The 21,963-nt window shown below is 36.2% G+C and overlaps 1 protein-coding gene across 1 annotated transcript in view; it reads left to right on the top strand.

Moving 5' to 3' along the window:
• bmal2 (basic helix-loop-helix ARNT like 2) overlaps positions 1-20,026 on the top strand; it is a 92,456-nt gene extending 72,430 nt beyond the window's left edge. The window contains exons 9-15 of the mRNA XM_051930633.1: positions 374-518; positions 4,432-4,582; positions 5,033-5,088; positions 11,345-11,453; positions 15,244-15,334; positions 17,115-17,214; positions 17,767-20,026. Coding sequence (XP_051786593.1) covers positions 374-518; positions 4,432-4,582; positions 5,033-5,088; positions 11,345-11,453; positions 15,244-15,334; positions 17,115-17,214; positions 17,767-17,924 — 810 coding nt within the window. The 3' untranslated portion in view covers positions 17,925-20,026. The remainder of the gene's footprint in view (positions 1-373; positions 519-4,431; positions 4,583-5,032; positions 5,089-11,344; positions 11,454-15,243; positions 15,335-17,114; positions 17,215-17,766) is intronic.
• Positions 20,027-21,963: the final 1,937 nt, after the last annotated feature.

Raw genomic sequence — 21,963 nt, 5'->3', positions numbered from 1 at the left:
TCTTCACAACAATGCACCGGTTCACATGTCATGTCAATCACAGGCTGCCATCTAAGAATGTGAGTTCCAGCAGATGAACCATCCACCCAGCAGTCCTGGCCTGGCTCCCTCAGATTATTTCCTGTTCTGAGTTTTGAAGAAATCTCTCAGTGGACAGCAGTTTTCAAGTTATGAAGACCAAGTCCTGGTTTGAAGGTCAAACAGAAGGTTTTTTCTCAAAGTGGGTAAAGTCATTGCAGGAACAGTGGATGAAGTCTATGGAGCAATTGAGACTATATTGAAAATAAAAATCTTTTTTTGAAAACTCTCTTCATTCCTACTGAGGTAGATAGGTTATTGAATGCCCTCACCTTTTATTTTGATTTGATTTGATTTACACTTGATATTTTTGCTTCCTCTTTTTCAAAATAGAGCAACTACCATATTGGGCTATTTGCCCCAAGAACTGCTGGGAACCTCTTGCTATGAATACTTCCACCAGGATGATCTTATGCACTTGGCTGATAGACATAGAAAAGGTAGGTGTATCTATAAAAAAAAAATATATATATACTATACTGATATATATATATATATATATATATATATATATATATAAAGAGATGTAGATATATAATACATTTTAAACAAAGACCACATCTTATCAGAAAATTATATTAAGATAATATCTTCATACAAAGTGTTTTAACAGAAAGGTTAATTATGCTTGTGGTCTTATTAGACCTGCATTCTCCAGAGAACAGGTTTATACCTTTTAATATACAAAGTATTACTGTTAAGAAAAAAACAACAAAAGTGGAGCAGTCAGATGACTGTAGTCATTTGTATGCTACAGCTTAACATCTTGGCATTAAAAAAGGGTTGGTGCCATATGTTAGTTTGATTTTGATCAGCTGGTTTCCTCTGTCATAGCCAGGTTGTTGTTGTTTACTGAGTAGTATGTTTATCAAAGACAAGAGGGAATTGAATATAGTAAAATGTGGAATGCTTTCATCATACTATACAGGGATGGTACTGTGATGAATAGAAGTAAAAAAAACATGGATTTGTTCTGCTGTAAGAACAGCAGATTAATTATGCAATTCATATATTTTACACACTATACAAACAGTTAAAATTGAGTGCTCTAATGAAAGTGGTTAGACATTAATTCATTAACAAGAATACGTTTTATTTACACAGTACATTTAAGTCACACATACTGTATTGTATAATTTTAGCAGGTTTTTGATCAGTAGTAAATATTAAAAAGGCCTGTGTTTAGAGGCTTACACCAAACCGATTTAAGGTTGTTAAGTATACAGTTAAAAACAACAAATAATTATTGTTTATTGAACAAGTTTACCCAGGTTGACAAATTTTACCCATATGCCAGTCTGAAAATCTGACTCCCTTACTTAAATACAACTCCAGATACATCCTGTATAAACATTTTCCCTTAAAGGCATAGAGTCAGATTATTCAAATGGCGGCCTGTGGGCCACATGTGGCCTAGAAGCAAACTCCCAGTGACCCAGATTGTGGTCCCGCCAGAAACTCCAAGAAAAACATATTTCGTTATCCTTCATAAATTCCTACATAAATTCCTACAGTAGTACAGACCAATGCAACAACTCTGCATAGCCTAGCAACATTCAACCCACCCAGAAGTACATCGTTGTGCATCTATATGTGGTGGTAGAAGTCTATGATAGTGATTTATTTATATTTGCAACAGTACACGCTGGTGCATTGTACCTGCATCTCGGCCATGACAGCTGGTCGTGGCATCAACTACATATTAAGTGATTCTATAATCAATTGTGTGCAGAGTCTTAGCTGAATTCCAGTTCATCAACTGAGTGCAAATTTGGGTTTTCATAAATTAATCTTATTGTTACTCTAATGAGAGCTTTGTTACTGACAAGCACTGTCTCCACACTTCTCTTCATACGGTTGTTGGCTCCGCACCACACACTTTGATCCTACAGATTCATGGCTGTTACAAGGATGACGATTAGCCATTGACACTCAATTCATAGAAGGAATTAGAAAGACTGCGTGTATTGAAAACATGCAAAAAGTTTGGATTTGTTTTTAAAACTCAATCAAATTAAGCACTGATTGCTTTGCTGGACTACACAACAACTTTTTTGTAGTATGTATGGTTTATTATTAACCTGCGGTTAATATTGTTCGATTTTGGAAATTCTGTGTGTAATTTTATACAGGTGGTGTAATGGTACCACCACTGCCTTCCAATAAGGAAATCATGGGTTCATGGCCCAGGTCCTCCCAGCGTGCAGTTTGGAAAGCGCTATGAGTAGTGAGCAAGGCTCAATATAAGTGTAAAGAATTATTATTGTGCTTGACGATTTGTCAGTTTCAAATTTTAAATGTTATGTTTTTTCACTAAATAAACAAAAAATGTACGCTGAACTCTTGGACTCTACCTCAAACTTCATCCAAACGCAACATATGCATACCACCACCTTTTTGTTTACAAACAAAGGTACTGCTAGTCATACTTGGTGATTTAAAGTGAACCTATCTTCATTCGGTGTGCATTAGACATTACATTAATATGTGTTAGTTACTGTTATCACTTGTTACTGGTTTGTGCACTGATGGCATTGATTATTCTTTGTTGTTCAGTCAAATGCACTTCGTGATGCATCTGGGTCATATATGACCAAAATTATTTTATTTCAAAAGGGAAACAAATTATATTTTAAATACTGTGCACTTTTTTCGATTTTATGCATTTGTAGATGTATCTGAGTCAGATATGATGTGAGCAAAATGATTCTTTAGAAATTTGAGTGGCATATACCTCCCATAAATACTATCAAAACCAAGTCTGAACTTACACCCACACTCAGTATGCCACTTTAACAGCAGAATTTGTGTAATTAATAGCAGTTGTTTGACATCAGAAGGTACATCCATCTTTTTGAAAATACATAATGTTTTTCAGCCTCATAATGGCTTTTTTGACTTTCATTGGCACAGCTCTTGCCCTCATGTTGAACATTAACAACTACTAACTGGTATCTTATTGCTGCACTAATGAAGCAATTTAACACACCTGACTAATCACAAACACCTGTGACACCAATCGTCCCAAACATTATATTGCCTTAGAATGGGGGACCATGTAGAAAAAGTATTGCCTTTTCTACTTGATGTGAACAAAATGTATTCAAATACCCATAAAGTCTGTAATATGCATTTTAACCATGTCTGAATTGTTTGATTTTCAACTTTAACCTGTAGAGCACCAGGGTAAATCAAAGAAAAATGTGTCTTTGTCCCAAACATTATGGAGGGCACTGTACTCTGATTCTCCTCAGTTCAAATTTCTAAATTTTAAAGTCACAATAGACTTAAGAATACTGTTGTTATCAATAAATAGCATTTTAATGTAAATGTCTCACATAAGCAAGTTACCTAAATGTTTAAATTTATTATCAAGGGTACTGTGTATGATAAGGAAGATGACCTGATCATTTTTTGTGGAAGTATGAATTAGTCTAAGATTTACAACATTAAACTTTTCAAGTTAGCCATTGCTCATTTTTCTAAACATTTTTGTGACGGCAGTAGTGTGTGAATAAGGCGTTTCTGTGACAGCAGTATTCTAATTTGGTTTTCTTAAGCAAAAGCACGTTTTTGGTTTTCTCAGTGTATAAGATGGGGATAATGAAAGTTAAAAACATTTAAACACTAGAGTCTACTGATCTGTAAAGTTTTTGAATTTAGAGTGATAGAGTGAAGCAATGCCTGATCAAACTGCTTTATGGATTTTGTTGCCCTAAATGTTCTGTCAAATTTTGGTCACTGTGAGCCTTATTGAATGAGTTTGGCATTTCACAGTGGATGTAAAATTTATTCAGCTCATTTGGAAGACCCTTTACACTGTAGCTAAACATAATTTGTAGTCACTGTCAAGTCAGTTGTAAATCTATTCCCTTTACTTATGTTTAATATTTATTATTGTGTTATGTTTTGCCTACCTTTGTGTATCTTTCCATCTATCCTTTTTCTGTAATTTCTTTTACCATGTTCAAGGATGTCATCTTCTACATTTTAGAATCCCTGGATTCTAGCCCATTATTATTATTATTATTATTATTATTATTATTATTATTATTAAGGATAATTTCAGACATGTGCCAAGTCACATTTATTATTTACATTTTAATTAATGTTTATCCGATTAGCTTAGGGTATTTTGGCATGGCAACTTTTTTGTTGAAAATATGTTTTGCATTTGATGTTAACTACTAAGCAGAATGTCAACTCAAGTAGCTACATAATTCATTTGAATAATGTTTATTTAATAGCTATATCTTAAAATGACCTGCTAGTTTTAACTTCTGTTAAATTGATTTTTGTTTTGAAATCTTCCTTCAGTTTCTGACTTTACATATGTCTCTTACTTTTGCTTAGTTTTGCGTAGTAAAGAGAAGATTGAAACAAATTACTACAAATTTAAAACTAAATATGGGTCATTTGTTACTCTTCAAAGTCGATGGTTTAGCTTCACTAACCCCTGGACCAAAGAAGTAGAGTACATAGTGTCCACAAACACAGTCATATCGTGAGTATTAATTAATCAAACCTTGGTCTTCATCTTAGTAGAGTAAACAGTTTTAATAACACTTCATTCATTCTGCCATTGTGGGGTTGGGAGTGACTTTTATATGTTAACTAATGTTTAATGCCAAGCGTTCTCAATGTCTCTTAATGATTTATAACCATGGAAAGCATATTTATGTTTTAAAGATATCGATTATATGTTTATTCTCTTTGTCTTACTGTGTTGAAAAATGTAACGTTATCTTAATTTATTTATGGAAACTGTAGTAAAAACAGAAAATAAATTAAATGTTTAGAAAATAGATTAAATCACCATATGTATTTGTAAGAGTTATTTAAAGTTCAGGAGTGTGCAGAATAAGGAGTAACTGAGTGTATTATTGTGGCTAATTATAGGCAATATAAGCACGAGTCTTTACTTAATATTCACTATTATTTTCACTGATGTCAGGTCCAGGGAATTTTGTGAAACTTTGCCACAATCAGGTGACTCAAAGACTTCTGAAGGTAAGTTAGAATCTTTGTTTTCAAAATATATGGTATTTCTGATAAGACACTGGTGGTGCACAATCTCAGTTTGCAAGTATGGCACAGTCTTTATTTTGAGACTTTAAAAGCCAAACCCTTAAAAAAATAACTTGTGTAGCCCTGGATTAATACCCCATGTGGTTTGTATTAATGGGTGAGAAAAATCTGAATCTGTAGGCTTATTGTTCATGACCATTAAAATTCTGAAATAAAATTTCCTTAAAATACATGCTTTATCTAATACAATATGTACAAAAATATTTATCAATAATACATATGACATAAAAGAAAATAATAATTCTTATAGTTGCAAGCTGTCATATTGTTTAGTTTTACCTGTAATGTACTTATCTGAAATCAAATTTAAAGTAATTTTCACCACTTGTCCAACAAAAAAAAAGTTGTGTGTGTGTGTATATATATATATATATATATATATATATATATATATATATATATATATAATATTTTAATCATTAATTGCATTCCAGCTTTTTTTGCTGTTAAAATAAACTTTTAACATACTTATTCATGTGTTTTCTTTTCTTCTGAGTACCAGCTAGATGTCTGCAATTCCAGGGGTATGGTGTAAATATGGATTACCATTTAACCATGCAGTACTTGTTTCTGTCCAAAATGTATACTTTATGACACAAATGATAAACACAGTACAACTCTTTAAAAAAAGGTGCATATAGAACAATTTGAATCCACCTCTGATCCCCCTGGCCTTATTCCCCTTCCATTTAGTCTCTTGCACACACAATATATCAACCTTCCTTTTCACCATCACATCAGCCAACTCTCTCCCCTTACCAGTCATAGTGCCAACATTCAAAGTTCCTACCCTCAGTTCCACTCTCTTTACCTTCCTCCTCTCCTCCTGCCTCCAGACACACCTACCCCTGTTGGATAACAGTACTGGTGGCGGTCAATGTTTACCCTGGCTTCGACTGATCCGGTATTGAAATCTGTATTGTTGCCAGCGTATTGATCTGGCAAAATTTTAAAGCAGATGCCCTTCCTGATGTAACCCTCCCGATTTTTCTGGGCTTGTGCATCTCCTGTGGCTGGGTTACTCAGACAACATTTCTATAATGTATAAAACCATTTTAAAGTCCCTTCCTTTTAAAGATCCAGAGTACATTTGGAAAAGGATCGCTTACTCAACATTTCAGAAACAGAGTGGAAGGCTGCCATCCATAGAATTCACGCTACCTCCATATGCGCAAAGCATTCAATTATTCTACTTAAAAATTTTTATCGAGCACATCTATCTCATTTAAAATTGTCCAAAATGTGTCCAGGGCAAGATTCAAACTGTAAATGTTGCAATCTAGCTCCAGCTTAACTAGGCATAATGTTTTGGTCATGTACCATTCCAAACAAATATTTTTAAGTCCCTGTCAGACAGCCTTGGTGTCACAATGACGCCTAATCCACTAACAGCTGTATTTGGTGTACTCTCAGATGGGCTTAAAATGGAGAAGGACAAAGAAACTGTAATTGCCTTTACTTCACTACTAGCACATTGACTTACAGTCATGGCCGAAATTATCTGCACCCCTGGAATTTTCCCAGAAAATGCACCATTTCTCCAAGAAAATTGTTGCAATTACAAATGTTTTGGTATACACATGTTTATTTCCTTTATGTGCATTGGAACAACACAACAAAACAGAGGAAAAAAGCCAAATCTGACATTTCACACAAAACTCAAAAACCGGGCTGGACAAAGTTATTGGCACCCTCAACTTAATATTTGGTTGCATGCCCTTTGGAAAAAAATAACTGAAATCAAGCGCTTCCTATAACCATCAACAAGCTTGTTACACCTCTCAGCTGGAATTTCCGTCCACTCTTCTTTTGCAAATTGCTCAAGGTCTCTCAGATTTGAAGGGCGCCTTCTCCCAACAGCAATTTTGAGATCTCTCCATAAGTTTTCAATCGGATTTAGATCCGGACTCATTGCTGGCCACTTCAGAACTCTCCAACGCTTTGTCTTCAACCATTTCTGGGTGCTTTTAGAGGTATGTTTGGGGTCATTGTCCTGCTGGAACACCCATGACCTCTTGACGCAAACCCAGCTTTCTGACACTGGGCCCTACATTGCACCCCAATATCTTTTGGTAGTCTTCAGATTTCATGATGCCTTGCACACAGTCAAGGCATCCAGTGCCAGAGGCAGCAAAACATCCCCATAACATCGTAGAACCTCCACCATGTTTGACTGTAGGTACTGTGTTCTTTTCTTCGTAGGGCTCATTCCATTTTCTGTAAACAGTAGAATGATGAGCTTTACCAAAAAGCTCTACCTTGGTCTCATCTGTCCACAAGACGTTCGCCCAGAAGGATTTTGGCTTCCTCAAGTACATTTTGGCAAACTCCAGTCTGGATTTTTTATGTTTCTGTGTCAGCAGTAGGGTCCTCCTGGCTCTCCTGCCATAGTGTTTCATTTTGTTCAGATGTCGACTGATAGTTTGAGCTGACACTGTTGCACCCTGAGTCTGCAGAACAGCTTGAATATGTTTTGAAGTTGATTGGGGCTGGTTATCCACCATTTGGACTATCCTTCGTTGCAGTCTTTTATCAATTTTTCTCTTCCGTCCACGTCCAGGGAGATTAGCTACAGTGCTATGTGTTGTGAACTTCTTGATTATGTTGTGCACAGTGGACAAAGGAACATGAAGATCTCTGGAGATGGACTTGTAGCCTTGAGATTGTTGATATTTTTCCACAATTTTTGTTCTCAAGTCCTCAGACAATTCTCTGCTCTTCTTTCTGTTCTCCATGCTTAGTGTGGCACACTTGGACACACAACAGAAAGGTTGAGTCAACTTTTCTCCATTTTAACTGGCTTCAGCTGTGATTGCTATATTGCCAGCACCTGTTTCTTGCCACAGGTGAGTTCAAACGAGCATCATATGCTTGAAATAAAACGATTTACCCACAATTTTGAAAAGGTGCCAATAATTTTGTCCAGCCCATTTTTGGAGTTCTGTGTGACATGATGTCAGATTTGGCTTTTTTTTCTCAGTTTTTTGTATTGTTCCAATGCACATAAAGGAAATAAACGTGTATACCAAAACATTTGTAATTGCAACAATTTTCTGGGAGAAATGGTGCATTTTCTGGGAAAATTCCAGGGGTGCCGATAATTTCGGCCATGATTGTATCTTGCTCAACTGGAAGGATCATAACCCACCTCTTTCAAGTCAGTAGGTAACTAATGTATTATACTATTTGAAATTGGAAAAAATCAAATTCTCACCTGAGGATCTGTTCAGAACTTTTTAAAAACCTGGCAGGATCTAATCCGTGACATTTCAGAATAGGCATTTATATTGGGGAGAAAGATTCCTTTCTCTCTTTACTTCTCTCAAAAGTTTTACTCTGGCTGTTGGACTGCCTCTATTTCACATGGGTGAGTGTTGAATTGAATTTAGTTTTGTTAATTTTGACTTGATTGTATGGAATGTTGCATGCTTTTAATAAATTCAATAACAGATAAAAAAAAAAGAAAATTGACCAATTGAATGAAGCATCTAGGCATCATCAAACTGAGGCCTAGGGTGTCCTGGTGCCAAGTGCACATACGAACACCATGTTTAAGCATAGGGGTGTTCATATGTGCACTTGGCACCAGGACACACTAGGCCTCAGTTCGATGATCGACTTTGTGGTCGTGTCGTCGGACTTGCAGCCACATGTCTTGGACACTCGGGTTAAGAGAGGGGCGGAGCTGTCAACTGATCACCACCTGGTGGTGAGTTGGCTTCGATGGTGGGGGGAGGATGCCGGTCAGGCCTGGTAGGCCCAAACGTGTTGTGAGGGTCTGCTGGAAACGTCTGGCAGAGCCCCCTGTCAGAAGTAGCTTCAACTCCCACCTCCGGCAGAACTTCGACCACGTCCCAAGGGAGGTGGGGGACATTGAGTCCGAATGGGCCGTGTTCTGTGCCTCTATTGTTGAGGCGGCTGACCGGAGCTGTGGCCGTAAGGTAGTCGGTGCCTGTCGTGACGGCAATCCCCGAACCCGTTGGTGGACACTGGCAGTGAGGGATCCTGCCAAGCTGAAGAAGGAGTCCTACCGGTCCCTCTTATCCTGTGGGACTCTGGAGGCAGCTAATAGGTACCGGCAGGCCAAGCGGAATGTTTGCTGAGGCAAAAACTCGGGCATGGGAGGAGTTTGGGGAGACTATGGAGAACGACTTTCGGATGGCTTCGAGGAGATTCTGGTCCACCATCCGGCGTCTCAGGAGGGGGAAGCAGTGCAGTGTCAACACTGTATATGGTGGAGATGGTGCGCTGCTGACCTCGACTCGGGACATTGTGGGTTGGTGGGGAGAGTACTTCGAAGACCTCCTCAATCCCACTAACATGCCTTCCAATGAGGAAGCAGATCCTGGGGACTCAAAGGTGGGCTCCCCCATCTCTGGGACTGAGGTCACCGATGTGGTCAAAAAACCCCTTGGTGGCAGGGCCCCGGGGGTGGATTAGATATGCCCGGAGTTCCTCAAGGCTCTGGATGTTGTAGGGCTGTCTTGGTTGACATGTCTCTGCAACATCGCATGGATATCAGGGACAGTGCCTCTGGATTGGCAGAAGGGGGACCGGAGGGTGTGTTCCAACTACAGAGGGATCACACTCCTCAGCCTCCCTGGACAAGTCTATTTGGGGGTTCTGGAGAGGAGGGTCCATCAGATAGTTGAACCTCGGATTCAGGAGGAACAGTGTGGTTTTCGTCCTGGTCGCGGAACAGTGGACCAGCTCGACACCCTTAGCAGAGTCCTGGAGGGTGCATGGGAGTTCGCCCCAACCAGTCTACATGTGTTTTGTGGACATGGAAAAGGCGTTCGACCGTGTTCCTCGGGGAATCCTGTGGGGGGTGCTCCGGGAGTATGGGGTAGCGGACCCCCTGATAAGGGCTGTTCGGTCCCAGTACAACCGGTGTCAGAGCTTGGTCCGCATTGCCGGCAGTAAGTAGAACCCATTTCCAGTGAGAGTTGGACTCCGCCAGGGCTGCCCTTTGTCACCGATTCTGTTCATAATATTTATGGACAGAATTTCTAGGTGCAGCCAGGGTGTTGAGGGGTTCCGGTTTGGTGGACTCAGGATTGGGTCACTGCTTTTTGCAGATGATGTTGTCCTGTTTGCTTCATCAGGCTGTGATCTTCAGCTCTCTCTGGATTGGTTTGCAGCTGAGTGTGAATTGGCTGGGATGGGAATCAGCACCTCCAAATCCGAGACCATGGTCCTCAGCCAGAAAAGGGTGGAGTGCCCTCTCAGGGTTGGGAGCGAGATCCTGCCTCAAGTGGAGGAGTATCTCAAGTATCTCGGGGTCTTGTTCACGAGTGAGGGAAGAATGGAGCGTGAGATCGACAGGCGGATCGGTGCAGCGTCCACAGTGATGCGGGCTCTGCATTGGTCTGTCATGGTGAAAAAGGAGCTGAGCCGTAAGGCAAAGCTCTCAATTTACCAGTCAATCTATGTTCCTAGCCTCACCTATGGTCATTAGCTATGGGTAGTGACCGAAAGAACGAGATCGCGAATACAAGTGGCTGAAATGAGTTTCCTCCACAGGGTGTCTGGGCTCTCCCTTAAAGATAGGGTGAGAAGCTCAGTCATCCGGGAGGGGCTCAGAGTAGAGCTGCTACTCCTCCGCATCGAGAGGAGTCAGATGAGGTGGCTCGGGCATCTGATCAGGACGCCTCCCTGATGAAGTGTTCCGGGCACGTCCAACCAGGAGGAGGCCCCGGGAAGACCCAGGACACGCTGGAGGGACTATGTCTCCCGGCTGGCCTAGGAAAGCCTTGGGATTCTCCTGGAAGAGCTAGAAGAAGTGGCCGGAGAGAGGGAAGTCTGGGCATCTCTGCTCAAGCTGCTGCCCCCGCGACCCGACCTCAGATAAGCGGAAGAGGATGGATGGATGGATGGAATGAAGCATCTCTGGTAATATTAAAGAAAGTCATTTTCTTTTCAAGACTTCTGTACTTGGAGCATATAGAAAACAATCTACCCATGGCCTATTTAAGAAGCACATAGTAGATCAGTTTAGAGAGCCTGATCAATAAAGCAACATACAGTGATAAGACAAGAGAGGGAAGTTCTATTTTTTTTTTTTTTTTTTTTTTTTTTTTTTTAGCCAGATAAAATCTTTAAGAAAAATTCTTTTTTTTGGAATATTCTATTTTATATCTACATTTCATTTTGTTTGTAAATATCTGTTTACATTCAGAATCAAGAAACACACACTTCCCAGCAATTCCTGGAAGCTCTAGTGGTACAGTGATTGGTGCTGGAAGTATTGGGACACAGATTGCTAGTGAACTGATGGATGGCAATAGGTAAGAGAAAATGACCACTGAATGCATTTTTTGAAGTAAGTTCAATTTCGGTTTTTAAACTTCCTCGGGTGGCTTTCTCAGTGTTTGAATATTAGAAATTTCCAAAAGCATGGCAAATATTTAATCGTAGTTCAGTTTGCTTAGTTTTGTATTATTGATGAGGTATCTAATTAATCCATGTAACAACCTTTGAAAGAATTCTAAACTTTGGCCCATTTGTAGTATTGCTGAAGGATTTTAGCTGCCTTTCCAAAATTTACCCATATCCAAAGATGTACATTAATACAGTTCACTGTATGCTGTTAGTATAATTACTTTCATAAATGATCTTTTTATTTTTTAACTTGTATATTTATGAGAAAAATAAAAAGTGATTATATTTGTATTTCCTGTCATTATATTAATATTTCATATTTTATATGCATTTTAACCTCTGTTAGTTTGAAAGCTACATGTCTGTTTTTACTTTTGACACCCTGTTACACAGCTCATAATACACCCAGAAGATTGGCAACTTTCCTCTGGATATGCTGGCGTCAGATTTTAAATCCATTTTATAAAGAGCTTAATGATAAAAATGAGAAGTCTGTCTCCCCATAAAAGAAATACAGCAGCATACAGTATCTTTTTACAAGAGTGGGAAAAGTTTTATTTTATTAGCAGGATAAGATCTTTAAGAAACATTAATTTTTGGAATATTTTATTTTATATCTTCATTTCATATTGATTGAGAATATATGTTTACATTCAGAATCAAGAAACACATACTTCTCAACAATTCCTAGAAGCTCCAGTGGTACAGTGATAGTGCATGGCACTTATGCTTTAATCTTTTATTTACTCCTTTTACTGTATTTCAGTTAGCCAAGCCTTTAAAACTCCTAAGTATATACTGTTCAGTCTATTGTCTAATGGCCTAATACTGTTTAGTTCATGTTTATTTGTACATACATACAGTAAAGCATTGGCAGTTTGTCTATGCTCATCATATTTTCCACATTTTTTATGTCTAATGTTATGAAAAGGTTGAAAGAAAACATTTTAAGAGCAAAATATTGTAATTTTTTTTATTCATTATAACATCAATTCGGTTGTTTCCGTATTTTAATATGTTACCTTTTTCGTACATTCTGTTATACATCCATGTCTTGATGAGATAATCAATAATTACAACTTTTACAGTTGAAGTCTTATATTTTTTGCCTCTCTAAAAATAGGTTTCTTCCTCACTGTTCATTTATCTCCTTGATATTGTCATATTAAACATTTTTATAAGAAAACTGACATCATAATTTACTTCTAAGCTTACGATGTCCACATTCTCGTGCAAAGGGATGCCTCAAAAATGTATCACTTATCTCACTACAGGTAATAGGAAACTGAAAATAATTTTTAAAATTATAAATATGTTCCTTTATGTTCTGACATAGAAATAAACAACAGATTTGTAGTTTTCTAATTTAGTCAAGAATAAATAAGTAAAAATAAATGAGCATTTCTGACAGATGCATGCATCTATCACTCGCTGCGAAGTTCCATTTCAGAATACTTACACCTTCATTTTCTTAGTCACATATTACAATTTATAGATATGGGCCAGAGCCTATCACAGCAAAGCAAGAATTAACCACAGAAGGAAAGTATTGCACTCTCAAAATCATACTTTTGCTCCTTTTTGTCACTAAGCTGATGAGAAAGTCTACTAAACCTATCCCTGATCCTTTAAAGATTTCTGTTTTTTTAATTAATCAGTATATGCCACAGTGCTCTTATCCTACATTGCTTGCAGGAAAGAGTTCACAAGCCTCTGTACTACTGTCATTAGGAAGTTTTCAGGAAATATTTTTAGATAAGGTCTATACATTATTGACTGTAAGTTGGAAGGCAGATGATTGAAATGTTGCTTGCAGGCTTGAAAGCTAGTATTGTCTTTGCAGTGAAGGACTATATTTCTCTTTTATTTTTATTTTTTTTTAAACTTTAAGGCTTTTAGAATAATGCTGGATCAATGTTACATTTATATTTATTTTTAATTTAGAAATTGTAGGAATAATGTAGCTACCCTTGGACAAATATTCATTGTTACAAAAAGGATGAACTTAGCTTGCCATCCTTCAAGTTGTATACAGTAATTGGAGCTACATTTATCTTGCTTATAAAGCATCTTATTTATTTAGACTGGTTTATTAATTTCATTTCCATTTATTGTTTAACATCATTTATTAAGGAATGATCGGACAAGATGGTGACTTCTTTTTTTTCTTTCTTTAATTTTTTCCTCTCTAAATCACCAAAAGCGTGTTTCACTGCTGTCTTTGCTGTAGTTTTCTAAGTTCTACTTATCTTGGAACTCGCCTCTTAAGCTGTTTTACAGTAAAAAAAAAAAAAAAGACCATATTTGATATTACTACATTGCCTTACAGTAACTTTAAGCAAAACATGTCTATTTACAGTACAAGGCAGCAAATGTAAATATACTACTTTGTATAACTAATGCAGAGTGAATTTGCATGCACTCACATAACCTGATTAAGGTGAATAACTCGGTTAAGGCAGAAATCTGATTTCTTAAAAATCCTTGTTTATGTCGGCAAGTAATCTTCTGGGAGTTCTCCTTTGTTAAAACACTTCAGCTTTATTAAACAGCATAAAAAAGAGTTAATCTCTATTATCGGCCTCAATGAATCAGAAAATAAATATGACGCCTGTGTCTTGTGTTTTATAAATATGTTTTGTCAAATTGACGATTATTTTTAGATTTCCTGTTACCAGATTACATGCAGCACACTCTTTTCTGCTTGGCAGTGTGACTGAGCCCTGCAAAGGACTTGATACACATGTGCTTCTTGCTCCTGCTATAATAATAATGTGGGGTATTTTTACTTCAGTAAGATAAGTATTGCATTAGGTAACTCCTAATGTAATCAGATTTTTTAAAGTAATAGGTAAGTAAAAAGTAATACTTTAAAAAGTAATCTGACTTTTAAAGTTCTGTTGCTGAGTTTAGCACTGTTTGCTCAGCTCAACATAAATTTATCCATTTCTGAAAATGAAGAATAATGCAGTCACCCAGACATTTGCTTCTTGAAATGCATTTTGTGGACACTTCTACTGATGGCTGGTGAAAGCGTGTATGAAGCAAATACATGCACAGGCTGACAGGGTGTAACAGACATGCACAGACTACAAAATCCCTAACATTACCACATAAGTGGATTATTCACAGAGAAATTGACTATGTTAATCAGGCTTCACAGAGGCCAATAACCTGAGTCCTCTAACTGAAATAAGGGTTTACATGGCATTTTAGAAATTAGGTTTCTTTGATTAACCAGGTTATTGAAGTGCCAGTAAAAGCACTTACAGTCAGAGTTACAATACAGCACTGTTTTATAAAAATCACAGGCAGATTAGATCTTCCCATGAAAGAATTCATTAGTTGAGTAAACTGGAACATCAATAAAGGAGAGGAGTACATTATGATACGCATGTTGCTATGGATGAGATGAAGATTGTGTGAAATGAATGGCCTGCCCTTTTGCTGCCTAATTCTGTCGGGAGTGAGACAGAGAGACAAAAGAGGCCCTTCTCGCACCATATAAGAAGGAAGTGTGTCACTATTCATCTATTTTAATTTTTTTTCTTCCTTTTTATGTCCTGCCATAGGTTTACATTAAGTTAAATTGTGAAAGTTTAATTAGTGTATTCAAATATGGATGTCTTTAATGGATATACTATGAATGAAAATCTTTAAATTTTTCTACCGCACTTTTTTTTTCCCCCCTCTAAGGTTAAACTCCTCACCATCTAGTGGGAATGCAAGCCCTTTCAGTGTAGTTCAAGACAAATCTGCACTGTCCTTAGTTCAAACCAGCAACCATGTAAGTATTAATATATAATTTCGTTTATATTTTATTTGATAGCAATAATGGCAACCAGTGCAAGTGACCTGTAACTTGTTAGATATAGACAACAAAGAAGATGATGTAATTTGGGCTTGTATCTGCTCCCGCTTCGCCAATATTTCCTTAACACTTAGATTTTGGAAAGTTTAGATATTTCTGTACTCTGATTGTTTTCAGTCCCGATTACTTTATTTTATTTATATTTAAATTGATATATATATGTGTGCAAAAGTTATTTTTTAATGTGTTGACACTTTAATGTGTTGATATCGGTAATTGTCTTAACTTGATACACTACAGTGTGCTGCATTCAAAGTCTGATATGCACATTTTTGGTTAGTTGATTGTAAATGGATGGAAGATGGGATATCTGAACCTTGTTAAGATGAAGAAAGGTTTTCTTTTATATATGTAAATAATTATTTAAGTTTCCCAGAATGTTCTATTTATAACATAGAGGGCTTAGTCTTTCTTATGTTTTTAGAATTTATTTCAGATAAGCATACTTATCTTTCTTTTTATATTTATTTTTTTGAGTTTATAGGTCAGTTTATCAAGGCAATTTACATAGCTTTTCTTGTAAACTAATACTATGGGAATCGGTGTTCTCTTGTAAGATACCCTCATAAACTTTAAGTATTCCTTGCAATCCTTGAAGACAGTGTCCAACTAACTGCTGCAAAGAGCTAATTCTGTGTTATTTTTGTGAGATTCTCGTACTCAACCCCAGGTTTTTGGGCCTTAATTTTTTTCTTCAACATTTTATTATATGTTATAGCCATTGAATTTCTTTGTGGACAATAGACTGCTACACTACATTTCCCCCTGCACATTAATCAACATAATCCTTTGTTCAGTTTTGATGTAAAAATATTTGGCTTTTCATCACCACTCTCCAAGGTGCCCCATATATGTGAAGATATAAAGTAATGATGCCTTTCACAACATGTAGTAATGAGCATTTTTTGCTATGCAAATGCATAGTTTCTCATTATTCGGATTGTTTATAACTGCGCTTATAGCTGTGTTTTGTTGCTGAGGAAGTGTGGAGCTGGCAGTTTTCTACCACTTTATCTTTCCTTTGTGTGTTAGTGATTGTGAACAAGCTTGATGCAGGTACACTGTAGAATCGGTGGTTTCCCTAATTTAATTCATCATTGTCACAATTTTCTCTTTCTCTGACTTGTGTGTTTTTGATCTTTGAGCTTGTTCACAGTCACTAATTCTGTCCTAGGACAGTTTTTGTAGTATCTTTCATTATCCCATTTGATTACTGGCAAGTTGATTCTTTAACCATAATTATTTTTTTTTTTTACCTGCACTTAGTACGTTGTCTAGACCCTCCTTAATGTACTGCAGCACTGACAAGTGCAGATGAAAACATCATAGTTACACAATATTAGGTCCATTATAAATGATGACATTTCCACTCATAGGTCCCATTCCAGTACTATAAAGTGTAACTTGATCAAAAATAATGTTTTTTTCTCATTTTACTTTTATTCTTATTTCTAAAATGGATTAGTACTAATGAAAATTCACTTATTACAAAATTGCTTTATTTAGTAATGATATAATATCCAAAAAATCTATGTACAAATGTAAAAAATGGTAGAAATGTCTATGAAGATTTAGGGATAGGACTGCAGCCTCAGGCAACCTTTGAAGATTAACTGCAGAGAATATGGCAGTGATACTGAGTCACAACTTGGTTGGAGATTAAATTATCTTCTGTTAAATGGTTCTTTGCTTTCAGGTGCCAAATGGAGAATCGGTGCACTCAGGATGCTCTGCAAAGCCTAGTGAAGAAAGTGATAGCCAGAATAGCATATTTCCACTTGGTAATGCTTTATTAAGTAAGATATTCTTTTTATTTTGTATGTGGGTAATAGTTTAAAAATTAAATATCTATTAAGCATTATTGTTTTCTTCTTAATAATTCATTTTAAAATTGAAGCAAGGAAATTAGGTTATAGCAGGTTGAAGAAGGTTTGCAAATAGTGGAATGTTACTGGTGGTTAGTGTTGCTGCCTAACATCTACAGGGATCTGAAGTTGATAACCCCTACAGTCACTGTCTCTAGAGTTAGGATATTCTTCCATGTGGAATTTTTTGGGTTCTCCAGAGTGGCAAAATCCTTAACATATGTCACTGGGATGTGGGAAGAAACTGATATGTCCCACAATGGCCTGGAATCCCATCCAATGCTGCTACACAATGGTCCTGCTCTCTGACCCTGTAATGGAAAAAACAGGTTTGGGAAATGAATGATGGAAAGTTCAATTAATGTCCTTTTTAGCACATAGATGGTCCCTTTTGTGTTATGATTAGTACTTTAGGATCTCTTTCTATGATCAATTAAAATGTTCCACAGAGCTTTCAGAGCTTATCTTTTCTGTTGTTTTCAGATGAGCCCTCTCAACTGGATCTTGATATGGTGGTTGGACCTGGCTTACCTAGCCTTAGTAACGATGAAACTGCAATTGCTGTAATCATGAGCATTTTAGAATCTGATAATGGACTGAATGATGCAGTGGACTTCAATGAAATGCATTGGTCTCTCTAGAGTTTTGTTTTTAAATGAATTTATTATTATTATTATTATATAACAGTATATTTGGGTAAAATGGTATAAAAGGACCATACCAGCATTTTCATTTGTGATACAAAGTGAAATAGTTTTATCAACTGTATGAGTTTTTCCCTGTCAAATTTTACTATGTTTATCTGTAAAACTGTGTATGCAATTAGGGATATCATTTGTCTTAAGAAGATTGAGTAATATACCCAATAACTGTTCAGTAGTAAAGCTGTTCTTTTCTGCTTAGTAAAAGGAGTAGATGGAGGTTTAGGGCTAGCCAGCCTGATAGTGGAAGAACCTATTTAAATTTTGTTTTAATTACTGCAAGAAAACAAGTTAATAGTTAGTCAAGATTACTCTTACATCACAAACAATTTAATCACAGTATCATGCAACTGAAGGTCACTGATAAAGTGAGTGTGCTTTAGTTATTTTCTGTTACAGGCAGTAAAATGGTTTTACACAAATGCAAAATTTCCATACAAAGGAAAATAAAAATCATTTATTTCTTAGAGAAATGAAAGCTGTATTCTTGTATTTTACTTGTTAATTATGGCATTTTAGATCTTTTAGTAATGTTTATTTTTTATGAAGCAGCCTCTATTGTGTTGATGTGTTTTTTGGTTTAATTTAGTATTTCAGTATTTAGCTTGAATCGTTTATTGGGTTTGCATCCATCTTTTTTTGATGCTTTGAAAATTTTTTTTAGCTTGGTAGGGTCCTTTTTATAAACCTCAGAAATGCAATTTATTCTTGCTTTATTTGGAATGTGACTTTTCTAGTTTGCGCTCTGCTTCACTATAGCAGATAAGAGAAGGCCTAAAAATGAGGTTATTTACCAAAATTTCATTGAAGCACTTGCCTGACCTTTTTATTACATGTTTAGATATTTCCAGAAAATAAAAAAATAGAATTACATCAATGTCTTCGCAAACAAAACTATTTTTTGTTTGATAATAAATGATCACCATTTTGAGATGTTTACTTTTTTGATACTGTATTGTACAAATGGGGACTGGGTAGAGATTTGGATTGTTTTGCTAAATGCATTAATTGTATGTATGTTTTGCTGCTTCTCATCATGTGTAAACCAGGTGATCTTTATGAGGATACTTGAAGTTAAAAGTGACAGTTTTATTCATTGTGGAGATGTGGATTCATACTTTTATACTTGTGTTAATTTATATGAAAATTTGTTTTTAAAATCAATGTTATGTTACATTCATAATACATTTCAAATTTCTATAAAACTGTAAATGGAGGTTTAAATTATACTAATAACAGTTAAAGTTTAAAGGTTAGCATTATGTAATAATGTTTTATCTGAATTCTACAAAAATCAATTGTTTATTAACATGTATCATCCTACAGAAATTCTCATATTCTTTGTGGCTGGTAAGGAATTACTTATCTTATATAGATATAATCTGTATATGGAGTATTTTCTTAATTGGAATCTTAGTACATACTCTCATTTGCTCCTCACAAAACTAAACATTGTGGTGTTTTTTGATACAGTTGTCTTTTGTATTTTTCTTTCACTAGTTTTAGCATTAAAGTGAATATCCCATTTACTATTTAATGTTTAAAAGATAGCTTCTTTAGAAGTTGAAACATATATTAAGATTTGAAGTACACACTAAAGTTAACACCGTGACCTTCATTTTTAACCATTTATTTGTGTTTATCATGACAGTAAGCTTCTGTAGGTACAGTAAGTTCTTTGCTCTAATTTACTTTGGAACTGCTCAAGTTTTTAGAACATTGGTTTCTTTAAAAATGTTGAAGATCTAATGAAATTTCAATAATAGGATTATACAGTAGGTATTCAAAATAAAATCAAGTTAACTGTATTGTGTTACTACACAAGTCTCGAACCAGCTCATTGTAAACTGTCATGCATGTGTTATTTAGAACTGTATTTGGAATTTATAATGTTTTTTCCATGAAAGCATTGACTGTTTTCCTTATATGAGGTCATTTTATACAGGTATTTAAAGCATTGCCTCTAATATACCATTTTGCAAATGTGTATGGCAACTGCGTCATACTCAGGATAATAAAACTTAAATTATCTGTTTCTCCTATGTTCAATAATTAATTCCATTGCAATTTCTTTTTGTCGCTTTTAGTTGTTGTGCTTGTTTATCTTGCCAATCTCATGCTTGCCAATCTTCGAGAAACAACAAAAGCCGTCATCTTCTATGATATCTATGTTTAGGATTGCTGGGATTTGTTCTCTTCAAGAAGTTTTTGGATGCATGCATTCATATAGTAGATTTAACCTTACCATAAAGAAAAAAAAATCTCGTAAAATTTCATATTAAGGTTATTTTGTATTACAGTGTCCTTCATTTTGCATACTGTTATTTTTATCATTGTTATCCATCCATCCATTTTCCAACCCGTTGAATCCGAACACAGGGTCACGGGGGTCTGCTGGAGCCAATCCCAGCCAACACAGGGCACAAGGCAGGAACCAATCCCGGGCAGGGTGCCAACCCACCGCGGGACACACACAAACACACCCACACACCAAGCACACACTAGGGCCAATTTAGAATCCCCAATCCACCTAACCAGCATGTCTTTGGACTGTGGGAGGAAACCGGAGTGCCCGGAGGAAACCCACGCAGACATGGGGAGAACATGTAAACTCCACGCAGGGAGGGCCCGGGAAGCGAACCTGGGTCCCCAGGTCTCCCAACTGCGAGGCAGCAGTGCTACCCACTGCGCCACCGTGCCGCCCTATCATTGTTATAATAAGGTGTATTATTTGACAAATGAAGAGAGCTAGCAAGTAATTTATTCAAAAGAGTTATTTGTGTTTTGTCTTGTAATTTGGCCTGTAGAATTTACAAATAATATTGCATTACTTTTTGGAATATATGTTTGTGTATGTTTCTATCAAGAAACGCAGTTGTCAGACCTTAATATTTAGGCCAGGTATTGATTATATCAGGGCCTTTAGTAGGAGTAATGTGCTTCTGGCATCATTATCAGCTTTCAAGCCATATAGTGTTTCCATTTTATTAGTTGAGATGAGAAGCTATTGAATATATAGTTGCTAGACTGGATCACATAAGCAACCTGGGACAAATATTAGTGATGTCAGACATAATTGGAAGTTTACCATTTAGCAGCGCTCAGTACTGGAATTGTAATAAATCTTCAAGATTGAATAATAAAATTTAATTTTGTGTTGTTAAGTACCTATGATGATGAATATTTGAAATATTCTGAAAAGGCAAACCTGTTTGTAACTGTGTTTTCTTCTCCAGGAAGATTGTTTTGTTATATTCTCTGATCACTGTGATGGTTTTTTTTTGTATTGGTATGATGCATACTGGTTTGTAGTAGTAACATTTACTCACCATAGTGTACTTTGGTTGGGCACTATGTGAATGTGCACTTGAAGACAATTTAAAAGACAAAAGCTCTAGTTTTGAGCACCTCGTAAAATGCCTTCCTTGTACTCTTACAGTACTGAATGTTTTTGACAAAAGGCAATTATTCCATAACGTTTAATTTCCCTGTTAACTGCAGTAACAAAATTATCGTAATCAATATTTATAGTTTGGCAACTGTGCCTTCTGAAGCAGTAATTTTTTTTGGATGAGAAATTGTATGGATAAAAATTGGTGGCAGTTGTACCATTCAGAATCAAACAAATATGTAAAAATAATATTAATCTATTAACGTTAATATTTCAGAATATTAATATGCAGGGTATTATTAAACAGATAGAAAAGATAATCCATTTCATGGAAACATTGTGTCTATCAAAGTTCAAATTGTAGCTTATTCTTTAACAGAAATGATCTTATAAATACAGTATAAAGTACTTAGTAACTGCCTGCTACAGCAGCTCTAGTGTGTGTGTGTTTGTCTTTATTGTTGGTTGCTACTTTTTTGGATAACATGGATAAAAGAAGTTGTGGGGAATTGCTCGCACTCACTGATATGGGACAACAACTGCTAGAACTGCGCCTTTTGTCTTCCTGAGTGGCAGAAAGAACTGCCG

This window comes from Erpetoichthys calabaricus, chromosome 1 (genome assembly GCF_900747795.2).
Source record: "Erpetoichthys calabaricus chromosome 1, fErpCal1.3, whole genome shotgun sequence".
NCBI classification, from domain to species: Eukaryota; Metazoa; Chordata; class Cladistia; order Polypteriformes; family Polypteridae; genus Erpetoichthys; species Erpetoichthys calabaricus.
The sequence above is the reverse complement of the archived record's forward strand: the minus strand, read 5'-3'. Positions and strand labels throughout refer to the sequence as shown.